General features: G+C 48.2%; 1 protein-coding gene across 1 annotated transcript in view; it reads right to left on the reverse strand.

The window, feature by feature from the left end:
- CHD8 (chromodomain helicase DNA binding protein 8) overlaps positions 1-27,658 on the reverse strand; it is a 911,220-nt gene that overhangs the window by 558,165 nt on the left and 325,397 nt on the right. Inside the window, exon 11 of the mRNA XM_086919771.1 lies at positions 17,550-17,671. Coding sequence (XP_086775897.1) covers positions 17,550-17,671 — 122 coding nt within the window. The remainder of the gene's footprint in view (positions 1-17,549; positions 17,672-27,658) is intronic.

Consider the following 27,658-nt stretch of genomic DNA (forward strand, 5'->3'; position numbering starts at 1 on the left):
CCTACCCCGATCTCTACTTATTGCTCCGTTCCCCGAAGGGCATTACATAATACTAGCTCTTCCTTGGCACCAGATTCTACCTTATTTAAGGTCTACCATCTCAATGTCAGATCTCTGGTGAAGCATCATCTTGATATCCGTGATCTACTAGATGAGTCTCCTGATATCTTTTTTATGTCGGAAACATGGCTCCATGATGATGCCTCGGTGGCTATTAATTTAGCACTCCCTCCGGAGTATACGATTTACACCCTTAACCAGGACTCTAGAGGTGGTGGCATCGCAGTGGCTATTAAAACCAGCTATTCATGCACCTGGAAGGCCATGGATATTGCGGGATGCAAAAGTGCCTACTTATCGGTCTCTGTTAATCCGCATTTCACCTTCTCTGGGTTACTCATTTACCGGCCCCCGGGTCCCGATGCTGCCTTTAGGGCCGCTCTTCCCGACGTAGTCAGTTCTCTGGCCCTCAAAAACTGCCAATTTCAGCATAATTGGGGATCTTAATCTCCATTTTGATTCCCCTTGTCCTTCGGCGGCCAGTAGTACTCGTGCCGACCTGGAGGCTCTCCAACTATTTCAATTAGTTGAACATAATACTCATGTTGGTGGTCACATTTTGGACCCTTTCTTTACTACCCTTGCATCGGTCAAAGTCCTGTCTCCAAGGCCTATGGCCTGGACTGACCACCATCTTATTGAATGTCATCTCTCGCTTAATGGTTCTACTTCAGTTGCCCCTACTTCTACCATTCTTAGACGCCCCTGGAAAAAACTGAAACTGAGAGATTTTCATCAGCTTCTGGGCGCTGCTCCCTTTGGCCCTTTTACTGACGTTGAGTCAGGGTACGATCTTTACTGTAACTGGCTGACTAAAGCGTTGGACAAGCTAATCCCTGCTACTCAGAGTAAACAGCGGCGCATACATCCTAGTCCGTGGTATGATGACTCTTCGGCTCTTAAAAAAATCCTGCAAACAAGCCGAAAGAGCCTGGCGTAAGTCATACGAACCTGAAAGAAAAACTCTGTACCTCGCCACCATCAAGAAGTACCATAGAGCTATCTGTAGGGCCCGGGCCACTTATTTTTCTCGTGAGTTCAGTGCCAGTACCAACCCCGCTAAACTCATCTTTAAGGCACTCAAAGCTCACTACCTGCAGAACATCTGCCGCTGAGATTTGCTCTTCCTCCCATTGTGAGGACTTAGCTGCTTTCTTTATTAGTAAGGTGGAAGGTATCTATCGAGCCTTCCCTAGCTCTACAGGGTCTCAGCAGAATACGATAGCCACTTCAAAAACTACCGTTTCGCTATCGTATCTTCCAGAGCTCTCTACGGAGGATTTTAATAAACTTGTAGCAAGAGTGAAGTCGGGTTCTCCTAAAGACCCACTACGACCCGCTCAATTTAGAGAATCTGCCTCCCTCTGTTTTCCCACGCTTTGCAAGCTTATTAATCTGTCCCCGTCTTCAGGCTCTGTTCCTAGTGCCTGGAAACAGGCCCAGGTGATTCCCATTTTTAAAAAACCTGCTCTGGATCCTCAAAAATCTGAGAATTATCGTCCCATTTCTCTTCTCCCGTGGGCAGCTAAATTGACAGAGGCCCATGTTAATACCATCTTAGCTAATCATCTCCATTCTGCGAATATCTTAGATCCTTCGCAGAATGGCTTTAGGCCCGGTCATAGCACCGAGACTGCGCTCCTCTATATGGCTGAACATCTTCGTATGTTGGTTGATTCTGGCAACACAGCGGCACTGGTTCTTCTTGATCTCAGTGCCGCTTTCGACACCGTCTCCCATGACATTTTACTCCGACGTCTGGTAGAGGCTGGGGTGGACAATTTGGCACTTGAGTGGTTCCGATCTTTTCTATCTGATCGCACCTTCAGGGTCACCACCCCTCCTTTTGAATCTAAATCTCATGCGATCGCCCAGGGCGTCCCGCAGGGATGGGCTCTTAGTCCCACTTTATTCAACCTTTATGTGCAGCCGCTAGCTGCTGTCGCCATGCGTGGGAACCTGTCCATGGTGTCCTACGCAGACGACACACAGCTGGCGGTCGCCATAAGTGGGGCTTCCGATCTTGAGGCTGCTAAGTTCCGTGAAGGACTTCTATCTGTGGCTCGCTGGATGACTGACAACTTCCTGCAATTAAACGCCAAGAAAACCGAGGTGCTCATTGTTGGGAAACAAACCCATCTATGGGGCGATAATTGGTGGCCGCACGAGCTTGTTCCTACCCCTATCTCTGTCACTGAGGTCAAAAATCTAGGGGTGTGGTTCGATTCCCAACTGAGCTTCTCTACCCACACCAAAAAGGTTGCTGCTTCGTGCTTTGGGATTTTGCGTCAGCTTCGATCAATCTTTAAATTCTTCGACGCTCCCACTAGACAACTCATTGTACAAGCCATGATTTTGTCTAAGTTAGATTATGCCAGTTCTCTTCTTCTTGGAGTTAATCAGGCTGAACTTTCCCGTCTCCAACGCGTCCAGAACGCTGCCGCCAGGGCTCTGGTCGGCTTACCCAAATTCTGTTCAGCCAGAAAAACCATTCACAAACTCCACTGGCTCCCGGTTGCTCAGAGAATAATGTTTAAATCTCTCTGTCTGTCGTTTAAAATCCTCAAACACTCGTCCCCTCAGATCCTGGAGCATCTTATTTCCCCTTACGTTCCAGCACGCTCTCTGAGGTCTTCTGGTCTCCACTTAGCCATAGTGCCACGTTTTAAGAAATCCAGGACTGGCGGCCGCTCTTTTAGAGTTCTTGCTGCCAAGCTATGGAATTCCCTTCCTGCCCACATACATCCTATTGATGGGCTTTTTTCTTTCAGGAAGGCCGTTAAAACTTTCCTTTTTCCCCCAGCTCCTTAGTGCTGTTGTGTTTTGGTTCTCTTAGAGTACTTGTCCGGTTTTTAGGTCTCGCCTGTCGATGCGCATGCGCATCGAGCAAGCGAGACTATTGCGAGTTATCTACTCTTTATCCACACTGCAAGGAATCGTGGCGATTCCTTGCAGTGCCCGTGACTTTTAAGGTCAATGCGCATGCGCATTGAGCTTATGCGCATGCGCATTGACCTTAAAAGCGCGTGCGCGTGCACGTCCGTCTTTGTTTACCCCTCCGCCCCCTCCCGCCGTGTCGCATTTCTCCTCCCCCTCCCCTCTCTTCCTTCCGTCTTCCTGCCGTGTCGCACCTCTCCCCTCTCCGCCCCCTCCCCTGCCCGCCCCCTCCCGCCGTGTCGCATTTCTCCTCCCCCTCCCCTCTCTTCCTTCCGTCTTCCTGTTTTCGAAGCAAGCTTCCCGTCCCTCTGCTGCACTTCATCACAATCTGCCTCCTCGGAACGACCCTCTTGAAGGCCTGTCTCCCGCTGCCTCGTTCGCCCGCAGCCGCAGCCTGCCCGGCTCATCAATATTTATCAAAGGCAGCCGCGCATTCTGCAGCTTCCCGCCTTTTATTGTTGCCCATATTTCCACTTTATTGTCTTCTCAGACCGTGCATGGGGCAATCGGTCCCTCTTGATTCGATATTATAAATCTGCCGGAGATGCGTCTCCTTCAATGTAATCACAGACGGATATACGATAAATCCAGTTCCCTGTGGACTTCCAGCGCGCCCGAGCCTCTCGGAGCGTGTGCCCACCGCTGCGCCGCCCTTGTAGTACCCTCCCCTTCCCGCCGTGTCACATTTCTCCTCCCCCCTCCCCTCTCTTCCCTCCGTCTTGTCTTGTGAGTCTCTGTAACTGTACCCCGCCTTTCACCCATCCTGTAGTCATGTAAAACAACTCCTCGGGTTACAGCTCCTGTTTCCGAGATCTTTCTGTAACTCGTGCCACTTTCTTTTATTTAATGTTCGTGCCTTTCTTCCCATGCATAGGGTTGGCATAAGCGCTGCACATTTTAGGAAGCAGTATAACAAAGCATAATGTTTAGGGTTAAACACCATTCAAGCAAGCAGTGTGACGTAGCATCGTGTTCCCTGTTTCCCTCGCTCCAATTCCCTATAGTATTCCCTCTCCCCCATGCCCTGTCATTCCCTCTTCAGTTGTGTCGCAGCGATTTAAACATGTCTTAAACGCAATAAGCACTATGCAAGCCAATACATTACATAAAGTGACATCTTCCCCGCGCCGCTTCTGTGTACCTTTTCCCTTCAGATGCAGCGCTTTGACCCTATCTACATGCGGCATAAGCACTATCTATGCAAACTGCTGACATATTACATCGGGTTCTCCTGTTCCCTCTCTCCAATTTCTTCTCTCATTCCACTTGTTTCTCCTCACCCCTACTGCTTCCTTAAAGTACTACGGTGCACTAAAAATGTAGGGCAACTTTCGTGCCGTATAAGCAGCCAACGTGACATAACTCCTTTCTTCCCTCTCTCCGGCTCCCTCCTGTGTCTACTCCTTCTCTTGCTTGCCCCCGCTCTGCGCATGCGCCAACTGTTAGCAAGCGTTTTTATTAACAAAAGGAAAACATAGTCTAGTCTGGGAAACACAGAGGCGGGTAACAAGGGGATCCTCTAGCAGCCATGAGTGCATGAAGCTCCCCACACACTCCAGACCCAGATGTGTATGATTGCGACAGAGATGACGCGAAGAGGCTAAACATTAAGACGTCACACGGGTGCTGGATCTGAAGATACGGGAAGGGAGCATACCAACGAGATTCATGCTGAAATAGAAATGTAAACTTTCAGCGCCGATCAAACCATTCAAAAATGTCTCCCTTGCAATGCCTGGTGCGAGAATGAGTCTTTGTATGTCAGAGACTGACAGAGACGTGGTAACATTGGCGAACCCAGGGGCTTTAAGTGGGCCGGGTTCTGCCGGTGCTCAACAGCTGCATGTCTAAAAACCAGGTGCCAGACTACTGCAAGCTTCCATCCACACGCAGGCTCTCCTGCACACCAACGTCATTCTTTTCGTGTGACCCGCCACAGACCGACCTTTCTACAGGGCTGAGGAGGGGGTGGGGGCAGCAGGGCGTCCTTTGCAAAAGGTTTTAAACTGTACAGTAACCCCATTCCATCACTCGCCTCACTCTTCCCTTGTCACCCCACTCTCTCACTTGCTCCTCTCATTTGCTTTGCTTCCCCACCATGTCCTCTAACGTGTGCCTTCCCCTCCCCTCCCCTCCCCCGCGGCTCACCCCACCTCTTCTCGTTTTCCCCTCGCCCTCCCCCTCCTCCCTCAGCGCTCTCCTGCACACCAACGTCATTCTTTTCGTGTGACCCGCCACAGACCGACCTTTCTACAGGGCTGAGGAGGGGGTGGGAGCAGCAGGGCGTCCTTTGCAAAAGGGTTTAAACTGTACAGTAACCCCATTCCATCACTCGCCTCACTCTTCCCTTGTCACCCCACTCTCTCACTTGCTCCTCTCATTTGCTTTGCTTCCCCACCATGTCCTCTAACGTGTGCCTTCCCCTCCCCTCCCCTCCCCCGCGGCTCACCCCACCTCTTCTCGTTTTCCCCTCGCCCTCCCCCTCCTCCCTCAGCCATCGCTCCCATCTCTCTTTGATCTGAGTGAAACTATTAATGGGGTCTCTTAAAGAAATGCACAGGATTCTCTGGCAGCAGTATATTTTAAATTGTACACCAAAATTCATCAAGTTGTATACTGGTAGGGTCTCTTTGTAACACTCACACTCACTCACCCTCACCCTCACTCACCTTCACCCTCAACCCCTCACCCTCACTCACCCCCCCTCACCCTCAACCCCTCACCCTCCCTCACCCTCACTCACCCTCAACCCCTCACCCTCACTCACCCTCAACCCCTCACCCTCAACCCCTCACCCTCAACCCCTCACCCTCAACCCCTCACCCTCACCCACACTCACCCCCACTCACCCTCACTCACACTCACCCACCCTCACTCACACTCACCCCCACTCACCCTCACTCACACTTACCCTCACTCACACTTACCCACCCTCACTCACCCTCACTCACCCTCACCCTCACTCACCCTCACCCTCAACCCCTCACTCACCCTCAACCCCTCACCCTCACCCACCCTCAACCCCTCACCCTCACTCACCCTCAACCCCTCACTCACCCTCAACCCCTCACTCACCCTCACTCACCCTCAACCCCTCTCACCCTCACTCACCCTCAACCCCTCACTCACCCTCACTCACCCTCACTCACCCTCACCCTCAACCCCTCACTCACCCTCACTCACCCTCAACCCCTCACCCACCCTCAACCCCTCACCCACCCTCAACCCCTCACCCTCACTCACCCTCAACCCCTCACTCACCCTCACTCACCCTCAACCCCTCACTCACCCTCACTCACCCTCAACCCCTCACTCACCCTCAACCCCTCACTCACCCTCACTCACCCTCAACCCCTCAGCCTCACCCTCACTCACCCTCACTCACCCTCATGCTAAAGATTTACAAAAAAACCCATAAACAATTCTAAAAGCACTAACTCTAATGCTGCGAGACCTATTGCATTTCTAATGCTTGTTCTGTTCTGTCAAGCGCCGGGACGCCCCTTTGCTGGGGCATCTGTGCGCTCAATAAATCCGGATAACATAACATAACATAACATTGAACGGCAGCAGGGGCTCGCTGGAGCTTGACTGCGGTTTGAGGACCTCAGTGAGGAGGTTAGTACTCACGGCCGCGATGGGGAGCTCAAGGTGTAAGGCCTGAGCCGCCCTGGTGAACACTACACTATATTTAGACCCCTCTTCCGAAGCCTCGGCCGGAGGGGAGACAAATCCAGTGGAGCTCAAGATGTAAGGCCTGAGCCGCCCTCGTCAACACTACACTATATGTAGACCCCTCTTCCGAAGCCTCGGTCGGAGGGAAGACAAATCCAGTGTCTGGCGAAGTGTCAATACCACTGGCCTCCCCAAGCTCATATGTCCAGTCCTGTTGAGACTGGCACTCCAGTGCCAGAGGGTCCTCGGACCCCTCCCAATCTTCCTCGTCACCCGTTACCTGTAAAACAAGATTAACAGACGGGGCCTCCTCATGGAAATAAAAATCTCCAAAGGCCGTCGGAGGCGCCGTTCCGGCGCCAGACTCGGACCGATGGAAACATTGGGGACGGCGTCCCCCATGGACGCCGGGGGTAAAACCCATTGGGCCGGCGCCGGTGAGGTCGACCGCGATGACCCGGATCCGGAAGCGGATCCGGTGAGGTCCTGCGCACCAGGACCGAAGTCGCCGGCGGCATTGGGGCCGAAGCACCCGACGGCGTCGGGCCGAAGACCCCGACCCGCTAGGGCCTCCAGCCGGGACCATTGGGCCCGGAGGCGCCACAGAACCCGACTGAGGAGGGAGGGACCTCATGGCCATGAAGTACCGCTCGATCTCCTCCGGCGTCGCGCCGTGCCTAGGGACCCGAAGGTGTGGGGCAGGCGACGACGCTTGCGACTCCCGCGGAGCCGCGTGGGCGGTGTCGCCCGAGCCCCCGCCCGCATCGTGCGAGCGTCGGGTTGGGTCAGAGGAACGATGGCGTCTCTCCGACCTCTCATGCCTCTTACCCGAGGACTTGGAGCCAGACGACCGGTGTCCACTCTCGGAGCTGCGATGACTCCGACCCTGCGACCGGTCCCTCGACCTCCCGTGGGACCGGGACCTTGAGTGGCGCGGGGCCGACTGCCGGAGCTCGAGCCGCTTGCGGGACCACTCCCGCCTAGCCTTCGACATCAGGGCCTGGCAGTCGGAGCAGGTGCGGTCGTCGTTTTAAAGTTTAATCAAAAAATGACTAGGGGTAGAGCTTCTCCGGATCTGCGCTAGCTGGCGCGGAAAAAAGAAGAACTGACGTCAGCGCGCATGGGCAGCGTCTAAGTACTCCGACGACGTCATTCCGGCGCCAACGATGCCGACGACGGACGCGGAGCCGCAGACGACGCCTACCGACGCGCAGGGGTATTGCTACGCAAAAATTTCCGGATCCAGTCGGACGCCTAGGGATATTCTAAGGTAAGGAATCTATCACTAACGTGTCTCTTTCAGATGTGTGGGTTTATCAATGTTGTCCCATTGTAAATGTCATTAAGTGGGATATTTCCTAAAAAGGCCATGGTTGCTCCTTTATTTCTTGTTGCATGAGCTCTTGGCACAGTTGTTAGTGTCCATTTCGCTTTTGCAAAGCATATTCGTGTGCATTTAACAATCGATCTTTTTATCCCTGTTTTGGATACAGTATTTCCTTAGATTGGATTTGAAAAAGGAAAGAGGTTTTGTTTTTCTGAAGGGTTTAGTTCCACGTAATACACAGCCCTTTTAACATCTAGTGTTTCTAAAGCACGTTCTCGAATAGTTTGGTATTTTGTAAAGAAAACCGGTAACTCCAAGGTTTGAATTAAATGGAATGGAGAAATGAACTTGAGCAGGAAGCTGGCTCTGAATATGGTGGTAATGCAGTGCACAGAGTCCAGGGGCTCCCCAAAGTGTACAGGGCTCAATGTAAAATCCAGAGTTCTCTATCAGTGGTAGCGTGGGCGAGCAACCTTAGGCCTAAAACAGGAGTGTAAGACATTTATTGCATACACATGATCAATAACTGACACACGACTCAAAAAGGAGATGCATACCAACTTTAGAATAATAAGCTGTGTTTGTATTTATTTTAACACGCAGTACTTAATAAGATACGTATGTTTTTAACTAACACTTTTTACTTTAAAAAGTTGACACTTAGTGCAATTTCAGTACATGTTATCCTATGGGGATAGTGCGGTTAAACAGTTACACCTACTATTTCCGTCTTCATGCCCTAAGGTCAGCAAGGGACAGGGGTTAGAAGTGAGTACCAAAACTGTACCACCAGCGGCACGGGAGGCCGGGAGCAGAGGTCAAAATCGACATATAGCCCAATGCTTTTGAATGGAGACTCGGGGCACATGGTGCCACACTGCTTGCAGGTAGGAAAATCTGTTGCAAGGGGCCAAACTTTGGGGGTAAGCACCAGCACCGGGTTGTGGGGGACTAGGGGGACAAAGCGGAACCAAACATACACCACCAGCGGCACAGGGGCGGCAGGGGGCAAATTCTATAGAGATTCTTCTTGTGGGAAACAGGCTGCAGGGGTCGCACCAGAGGCTGCAGGCTGAAGACCACCGACAGCAGAGGTAAGTAGAGATGTAGGGGATCGTGGGGGCACTGTTGGTTCAGCTCACCTAGGTCCAGGGACTTCGGGTGTAGGGGTGCCTTTCGATGTCAGAGTCTTCTCAGAGCTGGTCGCAGTCAGTGGGAACCTATGGATTTATATTGCAGGCGCCGTCGTGGAGGCCAGGAGAGGTCAGCCAATGCTGGATCAAAGGTCAGGATCACTGGGGAGACTTCACTGGACAGTCTCTCAGATCCAGGCCGTGGGCGCCGGGTGCAGAGTGGGCAGGAGATGCAGATCCGCCTGGATCCGGGGTCCTTTTAGTTGGATTCTTCTGGACAAGCCCGCTTTACTCCGAAAATTTGAGTTTTTTTCGAAGGCTGCAGTCCTCCCACAGTTTTCAGAGGCCGCTGGCTGCAAGACAGGTGACAGGGTATTCGAATCTGGAGACATCCCGGTTGGGCTGGGGTAAAGGCAGTCAACTTCAGTCTTCTCTGCAGGGGTCGCTTCTTTCATTTTAGGTTGCTGCAGATCTAGTTTTCAAGTCTGGGGGAGCCACCTAAATACTAAATTTAGGGGCGTCTTCTGGTAGTACCAGGTAGGCCCAACGGGCACCCTACCTGGGGTTGACTACACTCTAAATTATGCCGCCCTCCTGCGGGAGGGGTTCCCTCACCTTCAAGATGGAGGGGACTCCATACTTTGCCTCCTCCACCCGAGGAGTGCAAGTGGCAAAGGTGAGCATTCCTCCTAGTCTTTCTCAGATTTTCTGCCGGTTTTATCACCAAAAGTGGGGTGTAAACCAGGAGTTACAATCTGCGGCTAGCAGCAGAAGCTGGGGCTGCATTACAATGGTGGCAGGCCTTTGAAGCTACCCCTTTAAGCACTGGGCCAATCCTGGGGGAGGAGGTGACATGTGCATGGTTTCTGGTAGCAGAGAGCAGAGCCTCTCCACCCAGGGTTCAAAGAACATGTCTGTGTGTGTGGCAGGATGCTTAAAGGCAGTCTGTGACCACACCAGAGTTGGTTGGTTTTCAGGGGCACCTCTGAGCTGCCCTCCGAGTACATGGTTTAATAAATCTCACACTGGCATCAGTGTGGTTTCATTAATGGAGTTGTTTGGTACCAAACACTTCTGGGTTCAGTGAAGCCATCATGGTGCCTTGGAACTCAAGTTGTCAAGATCCTAGCCCTTGTACTGGGTTCTGTAGCACTTACAATAGTAACAAACAGACCCTAATACTGTAGAGGCACATCTGCTCACGTAGATATGCCCACACCTGTGATATGGTGCATCCTGCATTAGGCTCCTGAATTGTCCTTATATAAAAGGTTTCACCAATAAATGTAAAAAAGTAAATGAAAATGTTTGTTTTTGAAATATGCTTATATTTAGTCCATCTTGTTGTATTCACAAGGATATATTCAGCTTTAACATAGTCCTCCAAATTCAAATCGTGCACTCAAACAATCCCAATGCATTTCGGCATATCACAAATGCCTTCTTTCTGGGGATATATATTCTGTCAACTAAGCCACAAAGGTACAATATTTTGTCTGGTAGCTTTGACAGCCTAGAAAAACAAAAACAAGCATTTACAATGCAATGGTTTTGCCTTTGTTAAAGTTAGAGCTATTGGCATTGCTCTTGACATTATTTTTATTTATGTTTTTTTAACATAAATAAATGGCATTGTCATTTACAATGCCAATAGCTTAATCTCTCGCAAATGCCACACACAAACACCCACAGAGAGCCCCCCCCACACACACAGAGCCCTCCACACACACACCCACACAGAGCCCCCCACACACACAGCCACACAGAGCCCCCCCACACACCCACACAGAGCCCCCACACACTGCGAGCCCCCCACACACACTGTGAGCCTCCCCCACACACTGTAGCCCCCCCCACACACTGCGAGCCCCCCCACACACTGCGAGCCCCCCCACACTGCGAGCCCCCCCCACACACTGCGAGCCCCCCCCCCAACACAGGAATGACTGGAGAAGGCCAGGCGCTGCGGCAAGTAAGGATGGTGGGGAGGGGCTTTTCTGCGTGGCCAGGGTCCAGTGGCAGTACATTTCTGGTCATGGGCCATTGAGCACAGCTCCCAGGGATCCAGCGACCGGACAGTCTCCACTGTGTAGGTAGGCAACAAGGCGCAGAGCAGGCACCAGGAAGGGCAGTCGGAAATAGCCAGTGCCCGCTTTGTCTGAGAAGGCCGCCTAGGAGCAAGATAGCAACGCAGCCCACGGCCAGCAGAGCAGGTAGGCCCCAGCAGAGCTGTAGGGGTCTGCCCTTAGACTACAGGAGCCGCACCTGCACCTGGAGACGCCCGCCCCTACTCCCTGAACCACCTCTCCCAGGGCGAGGTGCCCCGCAACAGATGCTAGAAGAAAAGGGGCCCGGTGGTGTAGCAGCGCCGTAGGTACTGCGTCCCCCCTGGGACACCGGTTGGATAGTCATTTGATTCGAGTAGTGTGTATGGTGAGTGTCCCGGGCCTCAGGCACAGCAGTGGGCAGGGATATATTTCACGGTGCTCACAACTCTCCGCACCTAGACTCTGGTCAGTAGGCTCCTCCGTGGTCTGGCAGGGAGCAAGTTAGGGCCTGTGATGTGCCACGTTCGCCTGGTCCCGCCAGCTGTCCCTAGCCAGACACCTTGTGGCAGCGGGCCTTGATTAGGGTCTCTGCAATAGTCCGCTTGCCAACATTAAGCAGCATCGCAGTAACTGCTTCAGCTGCAGGGTGACTCCAAAGTCAAAACCGGGGACACAGGTGCTTCAAAGGTGTATTGGTTGCCAGGATTAATGTCGGATAAGGGGCAGCAGTGCGGTGCTTCCTGGCCTAGGGTGCATCCGCCATGGGAATCATATTCACTCCCTGCACTCTAATACATCATTCACCCACCAATGTCTCACACACAACTGTCTTCCCCAGAGGTTGCTGTACACGCATCACCCCCACTCAGCAGGTATGCACGGTTTAATGTACCCTCGGTGCAGTGCTCGATTGTGGGTGTAATCTACACAAACATCACAAGCGGTGTCCTCACCCTGCCCCTGACATGGAGCCCGGCTCCCCTGCACAGTGCACTCCCCCCATCTAGAGTGCACCCGGCTTCCCTTCCTCTCCTCGTAGCCTCCTACTACGGGGAATAAACAGATTTTCCAGAGACCTGGTCTGCTAATGCGTTATCGATCACACATGGCGATGCACTGTGTGAGGAGGTGAGCTTCCACCATGCACCCCGGGGTGCTGCTCCGGGGCTGCTGTAAGGAGGCTGTGTATAGAGATGTATCACAGCCCCCCACGTCAGGGGTGGGGACATAGGGGGGCATGGTAAACGGAAAATTGGGGTTTCTGTGCTTTTCTCGTGGGGTTTGTCGGTGTTAGCTCTTACCATATAGATGTCACTATCGACCATGTTACTTGCGGCAATTTTACCAAGCACATGAAAATAAAAGACCGAATATGCCCGGCTGGGTTCGAAACCCGTGGCCTGCCGGCGCACAACCAGCTGAGCAACTTCAGCCCGGTAAAATGACTTATACACGCATTGGATGCATATAAGGGAGCATTTATAGAATGTATGCATGTGTGATCTCCTATGCTGAGGGAGCGGTTTCTATGGAAGGGGTGAGCTTGAAGGAGCACAAGGGGCGGCAGCCCTGAGCCTGGAGCATGTGTTCAGCGTGTGTGGGGGTGCGCATGTATATAGAGGCGTGGTGTGTGGGGGTTTGCAGCATTGTGGGACCATGGGGTTTCTCTGTGGAGATTAACGAGGCAATGTCTGTGTGCGCTGGAGGGAGGTGGGAATGCTGTATTTTCTGGAGAGATGGGGATGTGTGTGTCTGGGTGCAAGTGTGTGAAAGGGGTGTAGAGGAAGGAGTGATTTATGTGTTTTTCAGCAGGGAGCGCTCTGATTTTAAACAAATGGCGCAATCAGAGCCGCCCATTGTGCAGCGCCGGGGACACTTGGCGCTTTGTTTACAGCCGTGATACCTGAACCTTCTGCCTGGGGGCCGTGGGGAGCCCCGCCCCCAGCCCAGCAGGCAGCGCACACAGCGCCTCTGTCTCCAGTGGCTGGGGGGGGGGGGGGGCGGCACAGGTACATTAAAAGGGAGTCCAGGCACCTTGAGAGGTAGAGGCGGGAAGCGCCCCCTCATACAGTGGGTCAACTCCAAGAAATGAGCGCTCGTTAAGTGGATCCCGAAAGGGCAGGGATCCCCCCTGGCTTGGGAAGTCCCAAGAATCTCCGGAAACTGCACTTAAAGAAAGTTCCCTCCTCACACTTCCCGACAGACACAATCCTTACGAAACAAAAAAATGCAGACGCGTCTGCTCTTTATGCAAAGTAACCGTGAAGAGAGGCGCTATATGACAATGAGTACACGGAGCTCCCAGTACTGCGCTTTAGCACCCTCCTCCAATGTTACGAGTAACAAATAATTTCAGACAAGCGTTATCTAAAATCGGTCTGGATTGATCCAGGGGGTAATCGTCTCCACCCACTCCCCGGAACAATTCACTCAAATGGCTCGAGATAAAGGCCCCCATCAAACACCACCTAACATGTGTGTGCACAGTTTACGGAGGGCTCTTTTTCATCTGCATTCTGGGATGTGTGGTCCAGCATTTCTAACACAGAAGGCACAATAGCAAGCGCCTGAAAGCCATGACAAAACTAACACAGCAGGAGCGTCTCACGCCTGACATGGGACAATCGCCCCCACCCACCCCTCTTCCGAAAGTCACCCGAGGGCGCGAGGCAACGACTGGATAATATGAAAACTCTCTCCTTTTTCAGTTGACATGAATAAATCACATTCAAAGGCGTTTTTGCCATGAAAGTGAAAGAAGAATGTGCGCTATTCTGGGAGAATAAGAGGCGTAATAAAAAAAGTGCGATAGAGATTGAATTCTGCTCTGCCTGCAGCCCTCCTTCCTTTCTGCCGCCGCCCCTCCTCAGTCGGAGCTCGGCAGCGGGAGGGGGGGGGCGAGAACGGGCTCACGGGGGAGAGAGAGGAAAGATTAACATAGAACGTAAAAAAACATATACACATTCAAAACTAACCGCACTTACCTGAATAAGTGAGTAGCGTCGGCCTATGTCCACATGATTATATAGGAGAAGCCCGTCCCCCCTTAAGTTGTTCTGTGTGACCCTCAAGTGCGTAGACTTGTGCAGGGGCCTTCGCGCGCACTCCTTGTCACTGTATAATCCTCCCGAGCATGCTGGTACAGTGTGAGCTGCTTCTGGCTTGCAGGATTCTACGGAGCTGGCCTCGTGTTCTCATGACTGTGCCAGGGGAGCCTCACGTCACTAGATTGGTACAGTTTGAACCTCACAGTCCTGGAATCTCACAGCGTGAGCCTTGTCTGCGGGACTGGACAGAGTGTACAATGTGAGCGCCTAGACATAAAACGTGTACTGTGTGAGCCCGCTGTCCTTACCATCGTCCGGCAAGATGCCCATGTCTCTAAGAATGGACGTTAAGAGCGAGTAGCGAGGCCGTGTCTAAGGGTGTTCCGTACGAGCCTCACATCCACGGGTGTGTGCACTAAGGTGTGTCCAGGGTGCTGAAAAAGGAATCCGCTTAATATCGTGCACTGTAGTACATTTACTTTTCGAGGTGAGATGACAACTAGATGTTGTTCAGCTGCGTCTGCAGGAGGGTCCCCGTCCCTCTGCAGGCCTCGGAGGAAGGAAGGGTCACTGGGAGTTCATAGCAGACAAAAGAGCGGCCGGATCACAGCGCGTCCCCACATTAGCATTCTGGCCTTTGATTCCAACTGGCCCAACAAGCGCCCGTACAAAACACCAAAGCCTCAGTGAGAGCTCAGCCCCCGGATTAAGATGTCGCGATGTGTGCCTGGCATGAAGATGCATGTCAAACAAGGAACAATGGCTGACCTGTGCCTACAGTACCGTGCCCGCCCTGCCCACGTCAGGACTGCAGCAGGTTTGCGCTCTCAGGGGGAGTGTCAGACAGACTCTTAGTGATTTGCGCCCACAAACCGAAAGCACTAATGACGTCATTTCTGCTCTTGCTAATATTAGAAACCAAGACCAAGATATTAACTTATTGTTATATCTTGGAGAGCGCTCCGTACCTGGCCAGCAGAACGGTTCCAATACAAAGCACTCAAACCTCATTGAAACAGTACGTTCCCAGAGACGGCATTTTAGGTCATACTAGAGATAACTCCCATTTTTATCATCCTCATAAAAACGTGGTTAGGGCTAAAGGTATTTAAAAGCCCTCTGTAAAGAACTATGGATAACGCCAATCTTACACCCCATCGACAGCGCTTACTACTAGCCAGAGGAAAGACAACGCAAAAAGTAACCTGGATTGTCGGATCTGAAATCAAACAAGCATTCAGGCACTTCGATTAAATGAACCCAAGTCTCTAAGCACTCAAATGTGACACCTTGATTGCCGCATCCCAACCCTCTAACTGTGCGAAACCTTACATTGCACGTCACGGTGTTTGCCATATGTCACCAGGGTCTCCTCGAAAAATAGCGATCTACTTTGAGACACGTCCTTTCTGTTGCGGTGAGTGTACACGCGTAGTTTGAGGATTTCATCGAATACTACATTCAACCCTAAATGAATGCGAGTTTATGCAAGGCGCTCCGACGGAATGGCACCCAAATCTGTTTCTACGAGATTCCAGCCTATTTATAATCAGGGGCCTGGTTTTAAACGGACTGGGGTGTAACAACATTTATTTTCCGTGTTTTGGTGCGCACATAACATGCCACACAGCCATCTTCTGAAAATTCAAAACACGTAGCACATTTTTTGGAGCAGAGAATTTACCACATCATGCCAGCCAGGGGGCACTTCGAAAGATCAGAGGAGACCTCTAGCCTGGACAAGACGCCCCCGCCCACCTTTGCGAAGGCCAGTTTATACAATCCGTTGCAGAGTATTCCAATAAAACGTTGGTTTCTGCGAGGCACCCTTCTTGCCGTCAGGGAGTGTCCATCCCTTACCTATTGTAGACGGGGAGCGATGGATCGCACTTATTACCTTTACAATCTTCATTTTAAAACGAGTAGAAAGACACCGTGCATTACCGAGGGTGGAGTTCACGAAGCCGCTCCGGCTGTACACATAATCGCTCCTCGGCAAACTCAGGGCGGCTCCAGCGATGACGCGGCGGCTCAAGAACCAATCCTAGCGCGGCGGCACTGAGGGGGCTCGACCGCCTCAGCCAATGGCAGGGCAGCTCCTTCGTTCTTCTCCCGCTCCTCGGACACACTGACAGCGGGGAGGGAGGGAGGGAGGGAGGGGGGGGGGCGCGAACAGACACACACGGACTCACTGACAGCGGAGGGTGGGGGGGGGGGGGGGGGGGGGGGAGCGGGAACAGACACACACGGCAAAAAAAACAAAGCACTCACGCAAGCAGGAAGGCGGGTGCCGGCTCAATGCCGGGACAGATTCGGGGGCGTTCCCGGCTTTTGGCTGACGTCGCGTGACGTCGGCAAAAGCCAAAGAATCTCGGGAACGCCCCCGTGTCTGGTCCGGCATTGACGGACAGGCCCCTCGTCCAATGGCAAGGCTCCGTTTACGGAGCCAGCCAATCAAGGACGAGGGCCGAACCAAGCCACACTACAGTTCTCAACAGGTTTTCGCCTGCGCCGAAAAGATGCGCAGAGCGCATCTTCGGCGAGGCAAAACCTAATTACACGATGAGTTGTAAAGGACAGAGTTAACTCAAGCACTTCCGCATCAGTTAACACTGACTCATGCTGAAACAAAATATAGCACCCAGGGCCTAAACCGTATAAATACATTTGGGGTCCTAGCTGAACCCATAATCAAAGTTTTACATGTTCTAGCTCATCTAGATATAAACGCGATTATTTTTGCAAATGCTTGCTACAATTTATGGCATTCAGTGGATATGTTTATGATTTACTATAATGCTATATTTTCTTTTGCAATCTCTAGAATGAGCCCTGGCTTTGTAATTGTACTATTACAGTAGAGATAAGAACCCAAAAGGAGTAACCAGTTTATTCAATTGGCATGTACTGGTACTGGAGACCTGGGACACAATGGTTAAGAACAAGAGCCAACAAGGATTCTGCCCTACATTAGGTAAAATGGCTCCATAAGTTTAAGATTGAGCCTCCAGTACTGTTACAATTTTCACTTCAGACTGCTTTATAAATCTTGGGTACAGACATGGCACTTGCAGCTCAAGCTGCTAGGGATCCCTAGAACAAACTGTTATATTTCAATCTCTTACTCAAACCATTTACAACTCCTACAACATGGTGTAATTTCCATTACAGTATCTTGCTAACAAAATGTTAAAGTAATGTAATGTCTTCTTCAAACCCCGCTAGCTAGCACTAAGGTACAGTGTCACGACTATTCTCTCATTGCTCCTCTCCCCATCATTCTTTCTCCTTAATAACAAGACTGTCCATTCAGATTGCTCACCTGTTGTACCAGTTGAACAGCAACCAGTTAACTCCCTCCAGCTGATAATCTCGCAGTTCATTCCCATTCTGGTACTCACGCGATCTCTCAAGTTTTTTCCAGGCACTGGGAAGTGGGCGGGCCTAAACAAAGCAAAGAGAGAAAACACATGGTACACGTTAATAAACTAGCCAGGATTGTCCATAACAGATAACATGTCTGACCAAAAGTAAGAATGCCTCAAACAGTAGTGCGCAGATGTGTTGCAAAGACTGAGAATATCAGAAAACAGACCAACTCCATTTCATATAGAAATAAGAAAGCAACGTCATTACAGTTGAAATTGTTCAAATGTATGAATCAGGATTGCTTGAAAATAAAAATAAAAGGGAGATTATCCTAATTTCCTGCCAATATTTAATAGGTGATTGATTTTTTTTTTTAACATTACCAGCTAGGAAAAGACTTGAAATGAGCGACAGTGGTACTCCAGGCAGCCTAATCATAGCCTTCTGTGGCCCACAGAGGACCCACACCTACAGGTTTATTTAACAGGCTTAGATCCTATGGGTGGAATGGCAATAAAGGGTTAGAATAAAACAACTTTTTAGGACTGACAAAATATGAGAAGGAATATGCTACTTACCAGTATGCATCAAACAGTACACACCAAGCAGGACCCTAAGGTCCTCACAAGACCTCCTCATGCAACAGGGCAGAATAAAAAGAGTAAGATGGGGAGGAAGGTCCTTTCAGCACCTGGTCCCAAAAATGTGGACACGGGCATGATAACTAACGAACTAGCATTCAGAAAAAAACTAAAAAAACTGCTATTTCCTTAAACTCTCGATCTCAGACATTCTGACTTATACCATCGCTGATATGTTTCTCCTAGAGCTGGGATGCCTAAGGGCAGTTATGCGCTTTATAAATCCATAAACAAACAATGCTCCCAGAATGCTCTCTGATTTGATGCAAATATTAGCAGCAGCTTGAAAGCAAGATTGATGATTCTTTGCTTTCAAAATAAAATGTTGATAAAAAAGGAAAGCCTGAAAGAAAACATTTCGCTAACTACTGTAAAATTGCAGGTACCATTTCTTTGCAGCATCATTTAGTGACATGTGTTGATGCATGCTAGTATTTCCCCAAAATATTCATAATAGAAAATCAGTGTAACCAGTTCCAATAAGATTATGGGAAACAAAAATATACAAGCACTGGCAAAGTCAGTAGGTCTGAAATTGGTGGTCAGCCTTTCAGTTTTGTCAATGTGCGACTGGTTTTGGCATGTTTTTTTTTTTTGTCCTCATATTGCGAAGCTTTATGTGTTCGGAGTTTCAGGTGTCTGCCTCTAGTTTTTTGTTATTTTCCGATTCTGCCCCTTGGTCTCTCTTGTCTGGGGAGTTTATCATCTTCCAGATGATCTTTAGAGGAGTACCCTTAGGCCGTCACATAATGTAAACTCTAGTTTCGAAACGGGGGGAGCTAGCCACTTTGGCTACTCAACAAGTACCATACTTGTTCGCCAGAAGTTGTTTCGCATTAATCATAGGACCGATATTTCTACCCTGTATTAGGATTTAGGTGGTTTTCAAAACTTTCCCAATACTTAAATCTCTTACAGATGTTTCCCTTTCTATCTAGTTTATTAATCCTTACAGCCGAGTTCATCCACTCTCCATGTGTTGGGGGGGAAGATCCAACCCATTTAATGCAAATCTCCCTCCTTGCAAGTACAATTAACACAAAGAGTAGATTTTCTTGACATCGTTTTAGACCCCCTCCATCTACTGTATCTTCGATCCCAAAAAGAGTAAGGGTAGTACTTACAGTTACTTGTTTGTTCATGATTATGCTCAAGGTCTTACCAACTTCATTCCAAAATTCTTTTAGTAGGGGGCAGTTTCTAAACATGTGAATGTCGTCTGCCTTTTCTTCCCCACATTTCGGGCATTTCTTTGCTCCTGCGTTTTTAAATTTGGACAGCTTTTTTGGCGTCCAATAAGCTCGATGTATGGTATATAGATGGTTTATTTTCAGTGCCGCAGATTTAAGAGTCGACCAACATTTCCCCACTGACTTTTCCCAAATTAAATCCAAGTCGGCTGTCAGTAAGTCTTTCCCCCAGATTTGACCTTCTATACTCGTGTTTCTATCTCCAGCAGTTATTAACGCCTAGTACCACTTTGCCACTTCTTTAGGCATCAGTGTAATCCTTACCATTTCTTTTTCTAATTTTTCATTTTCTTTGTTGTATGTGGGTATCGTTTTAGACCAACTTAAGATTTGATAGTATTTAAATTTGGAAATTGAATTATTAGTCATCTTTTGAAGTTCTGACCATGTATTCAGAGTTGAACCGTTTAATAGCTATCCCCAGTAGTTGATGTTTGCTAGTTTCAAAGGAGTTGCCAATGAGTCTTTTAGGCATTCTGGAGTTCCCAGTGAACCCCAGATGGGGGCCATTTCGCAATAGTATGGGATGTTTAAAGTTACTCTGATTTGTACCCACATTTTTGCTGCCTCCCTTAAGATCTTCAATTTTATTTTTTTTAAATACTTGGGATGTCCGAATTTAAATAGGAAGTGGTCAACTGATTCTGTCGTTACTTGTAGGTGCCTTGGATAGTTTTGATGACTTTTTAATAGCACTCGGATGTTTTTTAAATGAAACGCCCTGCGATACTCCACCACATCTTGGCTAGCAAGTCCTCCATCTTGCTTCCCCCTCCTAAGTTTTTTCCATGAGATCCTTGTGCCCTTCGAGGCCCATATGAAACTTGTGATTTCCCTATGTGGTTTTTTTTAACAATGATTTTCCAAATTCCAGAGGAATTGTATTAAAAAGGAATGTGAACTTTGGTACAATTGACATCTTGATGATGTTGGATCTTCCTATCAAGCTTAGTGGTAAGGTGAACCATCCTTAAGCAGCTTGCTCACCTCTCCTGCTACCTTATTTAGGTTGCGTTGCGGAATCTTCTCTAGATCATGATTCACTAAGATTCCTAAATATCTTATTTCTTTCTTAATGTTTGGGCTTTTAAACTGAGTGTTCCAGGTCATAATTTCCGTTTTTGTGTGATTTCCCAGATAACAAGAAACCTTCCCAAACGCCCTTATGGTTTCTTCAATCGTTTCCTTAGCTTTAAGATAGTCGTCCATAAAAATCATTAGGTCATCCGCATATAATGCTATTTTCTTCTCCCATGTTTGATACTTAAATGGAGTGATTCCTTTAGCATTTCTTAGATTATTTGCAAGCGGTTCAATATATAGGTTGAAGAGCAGAGGCGAAAGGGGACACCCCTGCCTTGTTCCTCTGCCTATCTTCACATCATCTGTGAGACTGCCATTGATTACAATTTTGGATCTTGGTGTCTTATATATTTGTTTCACAACATGCATGAAGGGCTGGCCAATATTGTTTTTAATCATGACTTTCTCTAAAAAGGCCCAGTAAGTATGGTAAGAGGGGCTTTCTTTTGCGTGGCTATGTCTATTGCAGTCAGAAGCTCTTGTTTGACTTCATGCAGTTGTCTCCCCTTGATGAATCCTTTTTGGTCCAAGTTTATAAGTTGCGGCAATATTTTTCCTAACCGTGCTGCCATGACTTTAGTGAAGATTTTATAATCCGAGTTTAGCAGCAATATCGGACGATATGACTCGCATCTAGCAGGGTCCTTACCAGGTTTTAGGATGATGGTGATTATCACGTCATTCCAGGAATCTGGTATACTACTTTCTTGCTTGAGGATCAAGTTTGCCAGATCCGTGATATGTGGGAGCAGGGTATCTCTTAATTCCATGTAAAACTCGTTTGGTAAAGCATCAGGGCCTGCTGCCTTCCCTTTCTTCAAACTCTTAATAGCCTCCTCTACTTCACTTGCTAGTATCTCCTTATTTAGTTCTCTCTTGTCTTCTTCCGTTAGTGCTGAGGATGGAACATCCTCAAGATAGGTGTTGATCAGGGTTTCTTGCGGATTTGTATCTTTCGTGTATAGTTCCTCAAAAAAAATTCCTGAATTCTTGCTTGATTATGCCTTCATCTGTGCTTTGGACTGTTTGACCTTCCTGGTGTATACTCCTTACTTTATTTTTGGCTAGGTCTGTTTTAAGTTTTCACGCCAGCCACTTTCCACATCCCTCCCCATATTCATGTTTTGCTAGCTTGCTTGACTCCCACTTTTTTCGCACTCTTACTCCCATGATGCCTTCTAGTTTTTCTCTCATGTTGTCTTTCTTGCAGTAATTCTTCTTTTCTACTCGTATCTTGTTCCCTTAATATTAACGTATCTATAGTGTTGATGTTAATTTCCAGATCAGCGATCTCTTGCTTTAATTTCTTGTTTTTATAAACCCCCTAGACTCAGCAACTTCCCCCTTAACACGGCTTTATACGCGTCCCAAGTTATCTGTTTTGTGGTGCCTGTTTTGTTAAGTTCAAAGAAGTTTGTTGTTTCGATTTCCAATTCCTTTACAATCTGCTGGTCTTGTAATATAGCCCGCTCTACTGTAAATCTCCTTATCGTTCCTGTTGTTTTAACCTGTAGAGTTAGTTGTACAGCCGAGTGGTCTGATATATGGGCTGGGAGATGGGCTACACTTTTTATACTTCCTGACAGATCTCGGTTGATAAGAAAATAGTCGATCCTTGACCTGTGTCCCAGTTTTTTATTGTACAAAGTGAAAGGTTGCTTAGTTTCTCCTTTATCCCTCCAGATGTCAATCAGCTCTAGGTCTCTTTTATAAAAGCCAATCCACTCTCTAATTTTTGGCAGATTTGCTTGTCTCCCTGGTGGTGACCTGTCTAATCTGAGATCCATTACTAAATTAAAATCACCTCCCAGTATTATAGGTGAAGTGGCTAATAATAACTGTGAATAAAGTTTTTGTAAGGGATCTGCATCATCCAAATTTGGGCCATAATATCCTGCAATCGTGAAAGGATTATTTTCAATCTTTACTCTGGCAATCGCCCATCTTCCTTTATTGTCCACTTCTACTGAGTCCATGACCGCTTTTAGTGATTTTTTTATAATTATCGCAATTCCTTTGATATTGCATTGTTGTGTGGTACAAACATATGTATCTACCCAGCCTAGGGTCTTTGTTATTTGAGCCCATTCTTTCAGGAGATGCGTTTCTTGCAATATTATTATTTCGCTTTCTGATGTTCTAATATACTCTAAGATTTTATTCCTTCTACTCTTCGTCCTCAGTCCATTAAAATTCCAAGAGAGTATTTTGATGTCTCTACTTATGCTCCCCATTCATTCTGTTCCTTCTGACACTTTCCCACTGCTGCACATAGCTTATGTCATTGTTTATGAAATGAAACTCCGTTTTGTTTTTACTTCTACTCCAGCGTATGAGGATTTTTTGTTTTTTTTTCCCTATTTTGCTTCCCCACCCTTTTTCTTTTTTGTGATGTTTTTATATTTTCTTTTTTGTGTTTGTATGTTGCCCTCCCCGGGGAAGCCTCCTTCTTTTCCTTCGGTTATCTTCGTAACCCTTCGTGACTCCCTATCCCATGACTCTTGACTTTGTACATAAAGAAAATTATTGTTAGCCTTACACCGTTATACTTTTAATATTTATCCAATATTATGTTTGCAAAGGATTTCGCGTTAGCTCAATGGTTCTTCTGACCTTGTTTGATCCCGCATTAGTTCAATGAGAGATTTAACGTCTTCCGGATCTTTCATGTTTCTCATTTTGTTCCGCCACATTATCCTAAGTGATGGTGGAAATTTCATCTGTACCGTAGCACCCAACTGCTGAAGCACTGACATGAAGTTTCCTAGTTCCCATTGCCTGGTTTGGGAGGCCTTCGACAGGTCAGATCTTATTTTGAAGGTCCAGTTATCTCTATCAAAATGTTGTCTTTTAGCACGTAAGTTTTGAAGTTAACAAGTATTTTCCTCTGTGTTTTCCTCTCTTTGTTTTTCCCAAATGGGGCTCTATGTGCTCTCTGTATATCTTCTTCTAGCAATGCCTCGTCGGCCCAAGGGAAATATTCTGCCAGTAGTGCTACCACATACTTCTTCATGTCTGATCCCTCTTGATTTTCCGGAATATTCAAACTCCTGATATTGTTCTTTCTTGCCTGGTTTTCCAGTGAATCCATCTTTTCATTCATTATCTTACTTTCTTGCCTCAGGGAATTTATTTCTTTCCGGTTCTTTTCCACCCTTTTATCCAGGGCGACAACTTCACTTTCTACCGCCGTCACTCTGTCACCCAGTGCATTTAGCTTATTGTCCAACTTCTCACAGACTTCCTGAATTTTATCTTGTTTAGCCTCTGAGATAGAAAATGTTTCCCTCATTTCTGTCCATATTTTTTCTAGGACTTCATCTGTGTGGTTTTTTTGGGATTCTTTTTGCCCCCCTTGTAATCTTTCCTCGTCATATGTAGTCTTGTGTGTTATTTCGACGGTGATCTCCTTTTCACCCCCCTCCGCCATGAGTACTTTTTGGGGCTTAACTACTTCTTCCAACTTGCTTTCCTTGTTAGTCTTCCAGATGTCCTCCAAACACTTTGTTTCAACCTTGCTTTTGTTCTTATTTTTGTTCCTTTTTTTTGTACTATCTGGGGCCACTTTTTCAGGTTCCAGCTGTGTCTGTGGGCTCACCAAAAGAGAGGGTGGTATTACTACGCTTGGGGAGTGAGTATCTCCTTCTTCCATCAAAAGTGAGGGGCCTTCTGGAGAGGGCTGTGCCTGCATATAGGCCTGATCTTCTGTATATGAGCCCTGTTGCTGTTGAACTTTGAAGTAGGTTCCTAGTGAAGGTGTCACTTTTATTTTGGTTTTTAACGAGGAAACCGTTTTTCCCTTGGAGGTGGATAACCCACCTTCAGGAGCTGTCTTGGCGCTCTCCCTAGCCGGTTTTCTGTGCCTTTTTTTGATCTCTCTTGCTTCAAAAAATTCCTGTTCCGCAGGCTATAGGGTGATATAACCTGTTTCCCCTGTACTTCTGAGGATCACCCTCCCTGGATCTTTGCTTCTGCTAACTTTGCTTGAGGGAGGCTTTCCTCCAGTTCACAGCAGTCCTTTTTACCACCCTCCTTTGTTGCTCTTAATAAGTCACTCATATGCGGTTTATCTGTGTTAAGTCTCAGGCTTTTAATGTGCAAAGTTTGGGAGATATTTGTGATGTTTGTGGTAATTAGGCGTGTGGATTCAAACAATGCCCACTTGTCTCTCTTTAAATTACCTGCTTCAATGTCAATGTTCGACAACCACTCCTCGAATCCTGATATGGAAAATAGGGCTTTTATTTCATTGCACTCTTCTCCTTTCTTTCTGCCCTGACCGCTGCTACTTTGTAGCAATGACACTCCCTCCGTGCCGGTTAAGCCAAACTCCTAAATTCCAGGCATTCGATACAAGTTTTTACTTCCGCATTTCCCTTCGAAGCTTGGGCAGAATTTACCGCTTACTCTGCCGCTTACTCTGCCGCTCGCGCCCCGGAACTGATACCTCAGTCTTCCGGAGGCCCGGCAGCAGCACGTCCTTGCTCTCGCAGCGGCTGCCCAAAGACCCGAACAGCGTCTCTTCTTCGGAGTATGTGGCTCCGCCTCCCCCAGCACACCGCAATGTGAGCCCGGCTCTCCTCCCAAGACTCTGCACTCTACTGCCGATGCCGATGCCAGAAAAGAAACCATCCCGTGGTTTGTGCAGACAGTAAGAAATCCTTTTTTACTTTTCCGCTTGTCTGCCGCTACCTTATCTTCATGCGTGTGGGGCTTTAACAGGCTCCGCTACGATACCTCATGTCAGAGGAATCACGGAGTCGGGAGCTCTCCGGCTGAGCGTCCTACCCAGCCGCCATCTTCCCCCTCTTGACCTCAGCACTGGCAAAGTCAGTAGGTCTGAAATTGGTGGTCAGCCTTTCAGTTTTGTCAATGTGCGACTGGTTTTGGCATGGTTTTTGTAAAACCTTACTGGTGAGGTAGCTGCAGGGCCCTAATCATAACAAACATTGGCAAAAGCAAAAATTGTTTTTGGTCTCCACAAACACACACTGCCACAGTAGTTACTGGAACTGAACAAAACTACTTTGTGTGCCAATATGCTCCTTGTGAAACCGTCTAGTCACAATGAAGCCAGCCAATAGAAAGACTTTTAATAAACGCAAAAGGTTGTGGTCAACGCCAGACCAACATATGGGCCAAATTATTAAAGAAAGTCTCAAAAGTGCACCCACTGCATATAAATGTTCTTGCATTTAAGTGCAGCTATATGGCTTTCATGAATTCTCAAGAATTTACAGAAGTTGGACAAGAAATAGTACTCCTAGAAAATATTTGTGAACCGCATTTTAGCATGAGCAAACATGCATGTGTAGATTTGCTCATGCGAAAATCTGAGTGTTTGCAAGTTCAATTTCCCTCCTACCACTGTTTTCCCCAACTCTGGAAGAAAGTTTTTTTTGCCATTGTCAGGAGTAAATTTCCAACATTTCTCTGTATGGGATTAGAGAAGAGTTGTTGAAAACCCTTAAAACATGCAAGTTAATAGGTTTGCACAGACTCAAAAGGCATTCTAACCCTGGAACTATTGCTTAACACTACCTTCAGCCCCAGTATGTAGAGCTGCAGAAACTTAGGAACATAAGGGGATTGCAAGTATTCAAACACTACTATGGTATGAGCCCTGGCATAATAAAAGAGGCTATATCAGAACTCTTACATAATGAGACTGCTGCCATAAATTGTCGCCGCACTACATGGCACCAAAGGGACAAGTGGATTTTGTTACAGGACAAGTCTGTGAGGACAATGGAGCGGTGCACTCCCAGGACGGTATTTCATTAATAAAGAAGCTCAATCAGTGTCTTCATTGTATCAATCTTTATTTTTGACAATCCATGCGATTGGTAAAATACATCATCCAACGCGTTTCGTTCATGAACTGAACTTTGTCAGGGCAAATCGGTGTGGCATATAGTGCGTTCTTGAATATGGAATCAGAGGCACACAGTATGGTCACTGATAATGGTGAGGTGGCCTCCTTGATAAGGGCCGGAAAGAAGAGACCCGGAATGTCTATCTCAGTGTGTCAGCTCAGCTACCAGTTCAGCGAGGATAAGTAGAGTTATGAAGCAACCTGCCCCATGGACAAGGAGATATTTTATTAAATTCCACACCCCTGCAGATACCTTCTGTGTGCATTTTTCATTAAATCCCACACTGGCATCAGTGTGGGTTTAATGTGCTGAGACGTTTGATACCAAACTTCTCAGTTTTCAGTATGGTACTGTGGAGTTCGTAATGACAAACTCCCAGCACCATATACTCTTAATGGCACTACTGAACTTACAATGTCTAAGAATTGGCCTAGACACTTTACGGGTACAGGGCTCATGCACCTGTACCCTCAACATTGGCATAGTGCACCTAGTTAGAGGGGTCGCTGATCTATGCCAGGGCAGTGGGTTGTAGGCATGACACAGAGGGATGTGTGCCACGTCGAATCTTCACTTCATTCTGCCCCAAAACACGCAGCCTGCAAATGCAGCGTGTGAGTGTAAAGGTACAGGGCCTCTAAGGGTGGCACAATAAGTGCTGCAGCACTTAGATGCCTTCCCTGGTCACAGTGTCCTGGGTACCTGTGGTATCATTTACCAGGGGCTGAACTGTGGCCAGAGAGTGCCAATTGGGTTTTGTGTTAATGCAGTTTGAGGTAAAGAACATACGCCATGGATGCGTGTTTGGCAGGAGCCCAGGCCACACTCAGTCACAGTACATCAGCAGTTCAGCAAAAAGCAAGCACGTTTTGCACTTGTCGACTCCTCACTTTGATCTGCACCAAACACGCTGCAGGGGGGGGGGGGGGCAAGGCTGGTAGGGTACATGGCCTCTAAGGTGCTGCAGACCTTGGAGGTTGTCCCTGGCCACAGTGCCCTCGGTACCCATGGTACCTTTTACAAGTGACTGGCATGTGGCCAGAGAGGAGGCAATTGGGGTACAAGGTACAGTTTTGGGAAAGATCACCAGCCCTGGGAAACTGATAACTGATTGGCAGGGACCCAGGGCACATGGAGTCAAAGTGCATCAGTAGTCTGGCACAAAAAGTGGGGTCAGGGGTGTTCCTGCAACAGAAACTAAGCTTCTTAGGT

This window comes from Lissotriton vulgaris, chromosome 5 (assembly GCF_964263255.1).
Source record: "Lissotriton vulgaris chromosome 5, aLisVul1.2, whole genome shotgun sequence".
NCBI lineage: Eukaryota > Metazoa > Chordata > Amphibia > Caudata > Salamandridae > Lissotriton > Lissotriton vulgaris.